Genomic DNA, 10,630 nt, shown 5'->3' on the forward strand with positions numbered 1-10,630 from the left:
TCTGAAATCACATCTGCCAGTTCTTTTAATACTCTTGGATGCAGTTCATCTGGCCCTGGAGACTTGAATACATCTAGACTAGCCAAGTATTCTTGTACTATCTCCTTAGTTATTCTGGGCTGTGTTTCCTCTGCTGAATCATTTGCTCCAAATTCTTCAGGTCGGGCATTGTTTTCTTTATCGGAGAAGACTGAGGCAAAGAAGGCATTGAGGAGTTCAGCCCTTTCTGTGTCCCCTGTTTGCATTTCACCATCTTCTCCTCTGAGTGACCCCACGGTTTCTTTGTTCTTCCTTTTGCTACGAACATACCCATAAAAGCCTTTTTTGTTGCTTTTAACCTCTCTAGCAAGCCTGAGTTCATTTTGTGCTTTAGCTTTTCTGACTTTGTGTCTACACGTGCTGGCTATTTGTTTGAATTCCTCTTTGGTGGCTTCCCCCCTTTTCCATTTTTTGTACACATCCTTTTTTAATCTTAACTCAGTTAAAAGTTCTTTAGATAGCCACCCTGGCTTCTTTAGGCACCTTCCATGTTTCCGTCTCATTGGTATTGCCTGAAGTTGTGCTTTTACTATCTCCCTCTTAACAAACTCCCAGCCATCTTGAACTCCCTTTCCTTTTAGTATTACTGTCCATGGGATCTCACCCAGCACTTCCCTAAGCTTTATGAAGTCGGCTTTCTTAAAGTCGAGAAATTGAGTCCTAGTATGCTTGGCTGCTCCTTTCCGCTGTATAGTAAACTTCAGAAGAGCATGATCACTCGCGCCTAATGATCCTTCCACTTCTACCCCACTAACCAGGTCATCAACATTGGTTAGGACCAGATCTAAAATGGCTGTTCCTCTTGTTGCTTCTCCCACTTTCTGGACAATGAAGTTGTCTGCAAGGGCAGTGAGGAATCTGTTTGACCTTATGCTCTTGGCTGAGTTTGACATCCAACAAATATCCGGGTAATTGAAGTCCCCCATTACTACTATCTCCCTTCCTTTTGCATGCTTGGCCATCTGTTCCAGGAAGGCATCATCTATGTCCTCCGTTTGGCTTGGGGATCTATAGTAAACTCCCACAATGAGGTCACTGTTATTCTTCTCTCCCTTAATTTTGACCCAAATGCTCTCACTTTGGCTTTGAGGTTCTAAATCTTGGATCTCTTCACAGGTATACACATCCCTGACATATAACGCCACTCCTCCTCCTTTCTTGTCTGGTCTGTTTCTTTGAAATAGATTGTATCCCTCCATTATTACATTCCAATCGTGGGATTTATCCCACCAGGTTTCAGTGATTCCTATTATGTCATATTTAGTTTGCTGTACCAGGAGCTCAAGCTCATCTTGTTTATTTCCCATGCTTTGCGCATTAGTGTACAGACATTGAAGTCCATTAATCATTCCCCCGTGTCTCTTATTTAAGGATTTTCTCCTCCCACCACTAGGTCTGCATGCTCTTTGCTCCATTCGGTCTATGACATTTGGATGATCATCTTCATCAATTGATAGACACCTACCTTCAGGAGCACTGTCTCCCTCCCCCACATTAGTCAGTTTAAAGCCCTCCTGATGAGGTTTCTGAGATTTTTTGCAAAAACATTCCTCCCAACCGTTGTGAGGTGCAGCCCATCGCTTGCCAGAAGTCCATCTTCAAGAAACTGCATTCCGTGATCTAAGAATCCAAACCGTTCCTGTTTGCACCATTTGCGAAGCCAGTTGTTCACTTCCACTATTTTTCCCTCTCTCCCTGGGCCACGTCGTTCAACTGGGAGGACAGATGAGATGACAATTTGTGCATTTAATTGCTTCAATTTCCTGCCCAGAGCCTCGTAATCTCTTTTGATCTTCTGGAGGCTATTGCTTGCAGTGTCATTGGTTCCCACATGAACCAAGAGGAAGGGGTATTTGTCAGTGGGTTTTATGATTCCTTGCAGTCGTTCAGTTACATCTTGGATCTTAGCCCCGGGGAGACAGCACACTTCCCGAGACATCTTGTCAGGCCCACAGATCACTGCTTCTGTTCCCCTCAGTAGGGAATCCCCTATCACCACCACACGCCTCCTCTTAGGTCTGGTCGGGGTTCTTCTGTGAGCTGTCGGTTCCAAGGTCGCCTGGACATTCCCAGAGGACTGCCTTTGCTCCTCGTCTTCATATACCTGATCAACTGTAATGAGGGAGAGATCCTCAAATGGAGTCTGCTCTTCGTCTTCCATGCTAGGGGAAAGGACTTCAAAGCGATTGCGTATTTCTAAACAATCAGAGCGAACCCTGGGCCTCCTACTTCTTTGAGTCACGTTTCTCCATATATCTGACTCCTGTGTTGGTGAACTAGCCACCTTCTCAGGGGAGTCCCCTGTCTCTTCCTTGGTGGAGACGGTGTGCTCTGTTGCTTCCAAGAAGAGTTCCAGCTCTCTAATTCTTTGGAGCGTAGCTACACGTTCCTCCAGTTGCTGGACTTTGTCTTTTAAGAGGGCAATCAACATGCAATTGCTGCAGGTAAAGCTGCCTGCAACCTTTGGCAAGATGGCAAACATTGCGCAGGAACCACAGGCGACTGCAGCTGTTCCCTCACCCTCCATCTTGGGAACGTGTCGTTGGGGGTGACTACAGTGGTCCTCTATCATAAAAAGTGTGGAGACAGGACAAATAAATCCCTCCCAAAAAACCTAGGTCTCCCCCAACAAATGTTTGAGACTAGCTCCCCTAAATCTAAAATATGGATAAGCTCCTCCCACAGCTAATCACCTACCTCAACAGAAGCCCTGCCCCCTCTGACCTTTGCCCAGAGAGAGCAGCTAATCAGCCACAAGAAACTCACACAGGAAAACCCTTTTTGTTCCTTCTTCAGCTGCTGCCCTGAAGCTCTGAGTTGCGCCCTGGGCCTCTGCCCCAAGTCTTTAAGCACTAGAAAGCAGAGTTGTAAGGACTGGGCCACATGAATTCTGGCTTGCTTTCTTTTTTCATAAGGCATAGGAAGCTGCTCCTGCAGAGAGAGACGCCTGGTCTATCCAGCTCAAGCTCTGTACTCTTGGCACGGATTGCCAGTGGCTCTCCAGGGTTTCTGACAGAATTATTTCCCAGCACGACCTGGAGATGCCAGGATTTGTACCTTGGGACCACCTGCACGCAAAGCAGATGCGCCACCACCACTAACTTCTATCTCTTCCCCTAAGCTTTCTAGTCCTTCTGGTTGCAAGACTATGCTTGCTGAACAAGAGTTCTGGCCACCAGAAGACTGGGCTTCCCTGCTCTGTCACATAGTTATTTGCATCACTTCATGATGTTTAGCAGGTGCGGGGAAATGTATGCAAAGGAAGAATAAAATGTAGGATAAATGATGCAAAAGAAGAGAGGTTGTGAAATTTTGCCCATATCTTATATGGGTCACAGAATTATGCTTTCCTTGTTGCAGAATTTTGGGGTACGTTAGTGCAAGTTTCCTTTTTTTTTTTTTTGGTCTTGGCATCGGATACCTGTTTGATATGAATAAGTAACCTTATAACATTCTTTAACTCCCTGGGCAACCTTAGTGGCATCCAGGACCAGATTCTTCAGTTTCTAAATGAGAGAAATCCAGGTTGTGGGGGGCAGGGAAGGGATCACAGCTAGTGAAATTCTTCCTTCCTGGAAACCCTTAAAGTCACAGCAGACTTGTCAGGGTGTCAAGCAATGTAGCCAACTAGGGGTGTCTAAAACCTGCCTCAGTATTTCTGCCTCCCCACATGCTGATTTACAATTACGGTATTCTGTTTTGCAATGCAGATCTGAATCTTTGTTCTGCAATGCATTTCATTAACTGAGGTAGGCATATCTGTGCATCATGTTTCCTGTTCAAGAGCATAGAAGCCTTTCTCTCTCTGATTTGAATCATTGCTGTACATCCAATGTGCGTTTAGCTTGTTTGCACAACACCCTGAAAAAAATTTGGGGTGGCTGTGTGTGGACCTGATGGTAATAATCACAAACTGGCTCCCTGACTAGTCAGGCTATGAATTTACAGCAGGAAATGCACAGTTTAATGCACCAAAACTGAGCCAATCATACCACGCAGCAAAGTGGTGCAAGCTGCTTCAGACGGCTGAATTTTGGGTGCTTTTCAAAAGCAGCATTTACCCAAGCCTGCCATGATTTTTTAAACCATGTCCAAAGGAAATCATTGCCCTCTGCAAGAAAAGAATAGATGAAGGCAGGAATTTATGTCCAAATGGTTCAGTGAGACTTTTTAAAAATGTTGACCCTAACTGCAGAGGGAAGTGGGGTAGCATTTAAGGTCTACTTGAGGCAGCAAGGAGCGCATAAATATTTGTGGCATAAAAAATGATCAGACAACAGCAAAGGTTGCTAGGTTTATCGAGGGTGCAGTGAGATTAAGGGCCACTGTCTGAACGATAATCTTGGCCATTTGATTGCCCTTTTTACCCATTGCTGTCTTTTTTATTTGTATATATTTTATTTGTATATTGCTTGTTTTATGTTGCTATGGCCGTTGGCTAATGCGAATAAAGTTTATCTTATCTATTTGTGGCATCCCAATTTAAAACCATATCTGCAGTGGTGCAGTTTTAATCCATGTTTGTGATTACACATATGGAGGCAGGAGATGCTAGCTGTTTACATTTATATAATGCCAAAAGTGTGGTTTTATTCGGAGGGAAGTATACATCATTTTCACACATAGAAATAATGATCAGGTGCCATTGTTATCCAGGGCGGGCACATGAACAGGCATCCAGGCAATTGGCTCTTTTTATCAACCTCCATTTCCAAGTCTGTGAAATGGGAACAGCAGAGCTGACTTCTCTTGCAGGAACATGAAAAGTGTGACAGATGGTTTGTGCATAATATACAAAAATCAGGATGCCTTCGCAAGTCATGTTATGAAGTGTGTTTGAGGCTCTGGCATGCCTATTTGTCTCATTATGAATGTGTTTCATATGGAGGAGAATTGTGGGGGATTGAATGTACGTTTCAGTGAGTGTAGGTTTTATATTTCTATTAGAAATGGATGAATGCAATGTGTCCCTGGTGAAAAATTTGTTGGCCTGCTTATAAAGGCAATATGGAATGGGTCTGCCTTTCAAACACAAAATAAAGATAAAACATTGTATACAACATTAGTCATACTCCAAACTGACTCACTGAAATCAGAAGGCACAATTTAGTCCTCTCAATTCATTTCAGTGGCTCTACTCTAAATATGACTGACGTTGGATTACAACCTACAGCCAAAACAGAAAGCAATTTGTACTTAATTCTCTATAATCCAGCTCTTCATTTGAAAGGATAAAGGCATCTTCTGGGCCTGACCATCTCTGAATTTATCTGGATTTGTGGACAAGCCATTGGCGGGAATCGGTATCTGAATGGTGAAGTGAGACTTTACAAAAATGTTGGTCTCAGTGGGCTCTGCTTAGGCACCAAGAGGGGGGGGGGGAGAGAGACCCTCTTGGGCTGGCACTGCATCAGGCACAGAAAATGATACATATTTGTGGTATTTCTGCTCACATAAATACCATTTATAGAAATAAATGGTTCATGAAATTTGAATACACATGAACATATAGGTTGAGCTTAATCAAACACATAAAAATGCCCAGCTCAAGCACGTCGGTTTCAGCTGAGATCCAGCACCTGCTTGGCGTATCCAGCAGTTTGTGGTGGATTTTGCTACTGAAATCCAGGAACTGCTCAATTTAGGAGGGACAAAAACAAACAAACCCAGGCCTATTTCTAACAAAACAACAACCCAAGTTGCTGACCCAGGTTTACCTCCCCCCCCCCCCAGTCCCATGCAAAGTGCTGCACAGTTATAAGCACCATCTTTCAAATGTGAGTCCTACCAAATGCAGAGGGGCTTGCTTCCAAAGAAGTGTGCTTAGGATGCAGTTCTTGTATCCCTGCTCAATGTCTTTATGAAATGCCATGGGATATTTTTTTTATTTTTTACAGGGGACAAATGACAGTGTGTACATTGTTTTATGCTGGTGTCTCAGAGAGAGGAGTCATTTGCCTGTAGTGTGGTTATTCCTTACCCACTATCTTCTCCTGGCAAGCAGGTCTGGGGACCAGAAGTGACTGTGGGATGAAAGAAAGGCATGTGTCCATCGGCTGCAGGAATGTGCCACTTTCAACTTCCACATTGTCTCTGTGTAGTCTAAAACTGCTCAAATCTAAAGACTGTCAGGGTACCATGCTTTTTCAGCCTTCTGACCAGAAAGCCCTTATGCCTAGTTGCAGATATCTGGAAGCTGGTTATGGTTGTTCACTTGCGATTGGAAAGATATTTTGCACATGCCCAAAGCTGTGCTTTTTTTGTATGTGCACTATAACTTTTTACAGTTAAAGAGCAGTCTGCAGCTAACCATGCCCTGGTCTTGGAACTCAGCCTAGAGAAGAAGTGCAAGGTAGGAGAAGAGCATGGAACAGGACATACCTTCCCGGTGGGTCTCAGTGGGATGCTGACATGGACCAGGCCCCTTCCATCCTCCAGACAGAGAAGGCGTAGCTGAGCCTCTCGTGGGCCAGGTAGTTGCAGCTGGAGATCTTGTGGTCGAGCTCATCGCTCTGCAGAACCTGGTAGAGGAAGTCGATGTATCGCGCTGCCAGCTTCAGTGTCTGGATCTTGCTGAGCTTGTCGGAAGGCAGAGTGGGGATGATTTTGCGCAGTTCAGCGAAGGCATCGTTCAGCGACTGGGTGCGCTGGCGCTCCCGCACGTTGGCAATCACCCGCTGCGTGTGCATGTCCTCGAAGGTCTGTGGCACAGGGCTGCGCTTGCTGCGCTTCCCCTGGGGTGAGGGGGCACTGCACTCCTGCAGGGGAGCCGAGGCCAAGGGTTTGCCTAGTTGGGTCCTCTTGCGCAGGCCCTTTTTGGGGACCCTCTCGCTCTCCTCCTCGCTGGTCACCAGGCTCCCCTCCGGTGAATCTGGGCACATGCTTTCCTCTTTCATCCTTTGCGAATCTCCTTCCCTTCCCTCTCAGTAGACGCGGCAAGGACCTGGATTGAACAGGCCGTGGTGCATCCAAGCCAAGGCGACCCGAGGTTCAAATGGGGCAACTTTAAGGGTGGGACCCTTCCCAAAAAAAGCCCCCCGGCTTCCAGAGCGGCAGAGGCTTTCTGAGTTGCTCCAACCTTCAAGGATCTGCTTATTCACCCTCCTTTCCCTCCACCCTTCCTAAAGGGCTAAAGAGAGGAGGGACGTTATGAAAATGTTGTTAATGCCCTTTACGGATAGGGTAAGGCGTTCCAGGGGAGGGGCCGTGCACAGACCAATACAGTCCTCCACGATAATGCAAACATCAAGAGAGCTTATGGGTTCCAGATTGCCTTCCTTTCCTCTTCTCTTCTCCCCCAACATCCTCCCCCCCCCCAGCCCTTAGGCACAGATGCTCTAGCCAGCCGTTTGGATGCCAGAGGATGTTTCCTTCACCCACTGTAATTGACAAGGGTCTGCCGGGGCTGACCCCTGCCCACAACCTTGTCAATGAAGATTGCAAAGCAGTTGTTGCATTGGGTTGGTGCCTTCGCTACTGATCAAAAGATAAATGGGGCAGCATTTGCTGCTGCTGGGTGGACTCTTTGGGGCTACTTATTGCAGTGCCACAAGCTCATAACGATGCAGGCTATTCTCAGGAGGAACAAATCGATATAGATATATCTGAGAGAGATGGGGTGTTTGCCATCTTGGTTACAGGGGATTAATAGTAGGTAAAGTGGTCCCTTCCCTTTGTCAACTTCTATTTACACAGGTACATACTGGTTTTAGAGTTAAACCAAATGCTTTGGCAAAAAAAAAGTCTGAAAAAGTAGTTTTTTCCATTAGAGACACAAGCATTCCAACCCAACCCTATGCTTTTTTTCTCATAAATGTCCCAGGGTTGTCTCTGGGGCTTGTAAACAGACTTACGGTACTCTTAACCAAACAATCCTCTGCAGGTTTGCAGTCCCCATTTTGCTGAGATATCCCCACGTAAGCAAGCACAGGATTGCAGCCTTGCAGAGCAATTGCAAGGAGGGGTGGAGCCACTGCTGTTTCCAAAACCCGGCCAGCTTGTGTCAAGCAGCGCAGAAGGAGCAGGGACAATTTTGATTGTTTTTTCCCCCCACAGCTGAGGGACCCAAGGTTTGGGCCACCAGCCCCATTCCCTTAGCCTGAAGTATCTGTCTGGGGACTTTCCACCGGCTACTGGTGGTGGGTAGAGCCAGAGGTTCCTGTTTCCTGCTTGGCAGGGGGTTGGACTCGATGGCCCTTGTGGTCTATTCCAACTCTATGATTCTAGGTGGATCCTCTCCATCAGCCAGCAATTCTCTCTGCTGTGCATCCTAATGAACCAACCACCCCATCAACGGTGAAGGTGGCACATAAGAGTGGAGCCTAAAGCAACTACGGTGTGGCTGTAATCCTGTGCCTGGAAGGAACTTCTGTTGAGCTCAGTTAAGCTGATTGCTGATGGCCAGTTTTAATCAGAGAGGCTGAGACGTAAAGGTGGGTTTGTTGTGAGGGGCATTTCTGTAATCGGAAATGAGGGAAAGGAAAAACAATGGCATGTGGTCCCTTAAAAATGGCTTTTGATTGTTGAAATGGTAGATTTCACATAGGCTTCACATTTTGTTCAGTACCTTGAAAAAGGCCTGTTGAATGCTTTGGGGGAATATATCTGTACATAATTAATCTTTGTAGCTGCTGAGAGAGAGAGAGAGAGAGAGAGCAGTGATTGAAGAAATTTGTCAAAAGCAGCCATGACACCATAGAATCATAAAATTGTAGAGTTGTAAGGGATCCAGCGGCCATCCAGCTTCCTGCAAACCCCCTGCAATGAGACGGGCCTTGGGCGGATGGGGTGGGTGAAGGTGGGTGTACCTTCCCAGAACTGGGGCCTGGCAGAGAACCCAGCAAGCCCTTACTGGGCCATTTCAAAGGCTGACTTGGAAGCATCTATAACCTTACCAAGTCAGCACCCAGTACTCTGGCCCCAGTGCACCTCCACAGCAAGGCAATGCAAAATCACTTTTAATATGCATGTATTTCAATGAATCTCGCTCTCTCTTTGAGAGGTAGCAATCCTATATGGGGCTTTGTGGGACAGAATGTGGCAGATGTTTGGCATTTCAGAACATGACTCAGCATTGGGCAGGCCTCTTGTCTGGTTGCTTCTGGCGAGCATAAACCTAATCCAGGGGACCATGCAAGCCAAATTCCATTTGATTCTGTCAAGCCACAGATTCTGTCAAACCACAGATAATTTAGCAGCTAATAAATCATTGTAGGCGTATGTCATCAGATGGGCTAACAAAACCTAGTGTGGACTAGTGACTTTGGGGGTTTGTCTTGTTTGGCAAGACTAGTGTGGGACATTGTGATCTTTGAAAGGGATAAGCCATGACTGTTCAAGTGGTATATGAGTGGGTGGTGTGGTGATGACTCCAGAAGGAGAAAGCAGGAGGGGGCTGCCAGTGCCCAGCAGAGGGAGAGACGTATCACTGTCACTTTTGGCACAGCTCATATTCTCAAGTTCACTTTGCCACATTTCTCCATCCATTTGCATTATTAAAGTTCACCAGCACAATGTGCATTTCTCCTTATCTTTTTGTGCAGTTTTGCTTAAAAGAATACATTTTATATTACTTTCAGCAAGATGTGCATCTTAAAACACACTTTCCCCAAGTGTACACAATTTTGTTTGCAATTTTTTGGCTGGAGAAATACATTGCAAAATTTGGGAAAGTGTGAATTCTGAAGGGTGGCTCTGTTCACAGTACTGTTTTTTGTTGTTGTTTTTTATTAAATCTTTATTGGTTTAAAATACAAAGATACAAACATATGTATGTTTGTATGTTCACAGTATTGTTTTGGAATGTAGGTTATATTCAAATAAGAACCAAATCCTCCCTCCCCATTCAACTATTAATTCCAAATATATCTTTTTAAAAGCGGTTTCGCCCATATGATTGCTCGAAGCAATGTTAATGGTGTCTCTGCAGTTTAAATTGTTAAAATATGTAGACCTTTTCCAGTCTTAAGAGGTGCAATGTATGGAAGTTGCATTTTCCTGCCTGAGGTTAGTGAATGATTTATGTTATTTCCGGGACCTTCAAGTTGGGAGGAAGTGCCTTTCGATGGCTGGCATTGCAAAGCCTTCAAAGGAAGTGATTGGTGCTGTCAAAGCTGGGGAAGCCTGAGGGATTTGATTTTTGGGAATTCCAGTATGAACTGACCTCCCATAGTAATGTGGATAAGTTAATGGTTTCATGCGCTGCAAAGTGTTCCTGGGACCTTTTTATGAAAGGAGGATAAGAGATATGCTGTTGTTGTTGTTGTTCTTAATACTGTGGATCAGAATCAAAATCCTTCAGATTTTGCACATCTCCAAATTTTGCACTGCAGTTCTCAGAGTAAAAAATGCATCAAAACACATTTAGGAATGCATTCAAGAAACTGAAAATCACTTATTTGTGTTTTTTCATGGTGTTTTTTTTTAAGCAAAACAAAACACAGATCAATGTGGAAATGATATGGAATGAATATATGTAAAAGCAACATGGGGCTGTATCTAATGTTATTCCTACTCAGAGTAGACCCCTTGAAATGAATGAACATGACAAATTTTGATCTATTAATTTCAGTGCAGCCTATGGGCTGTGGGT

At 45.1% G+C, this 10,630-nt stretch overlaps 1 protein-coding gene across 1 annotated transcript in view; it reads right to left on the bottom strand.

Moving 5' to 3' along the window:
* Nucleotides 1-7,252, bottom strand: part of LOC114592894 (twist-related protein 2-like) — a 30,642-nt gene extending 23,390 nt beyond the window's left edge. Inside the window, exon 1 of the mRNA XM_028721201.2 lies at nt 6,421-7,252. Within this exon, the coding sequence (XP_028577034.1) occupies nt 6,435-6,935 (501 nt within the window). The 5' untranslated portion in view covers nt 6,936-7,252 and the 3' untranslated portion in view covers nt 6,421-6,434. The remainder of the gene's footprint in view (nt 1-6,420) is intronic.
* Nucleotides 7,253-10,630: the final 3,378 nt, after the last annotated feature.

Source organism: Podarcis muralis, chromosome 2 (genome assembly GCF_964188315.1).
Source record: "Podarcis muralis chromosome 2, rPodMur119.hap1.1, whole genome shotgun sequence".
Taxonomy (NCBI): domain Eukaryota; kingdom Metazoa; phylum Chordata; class Lepidosauria; order Squamata; family Lacertidae; genus Podarcis; species Podarcis muralis.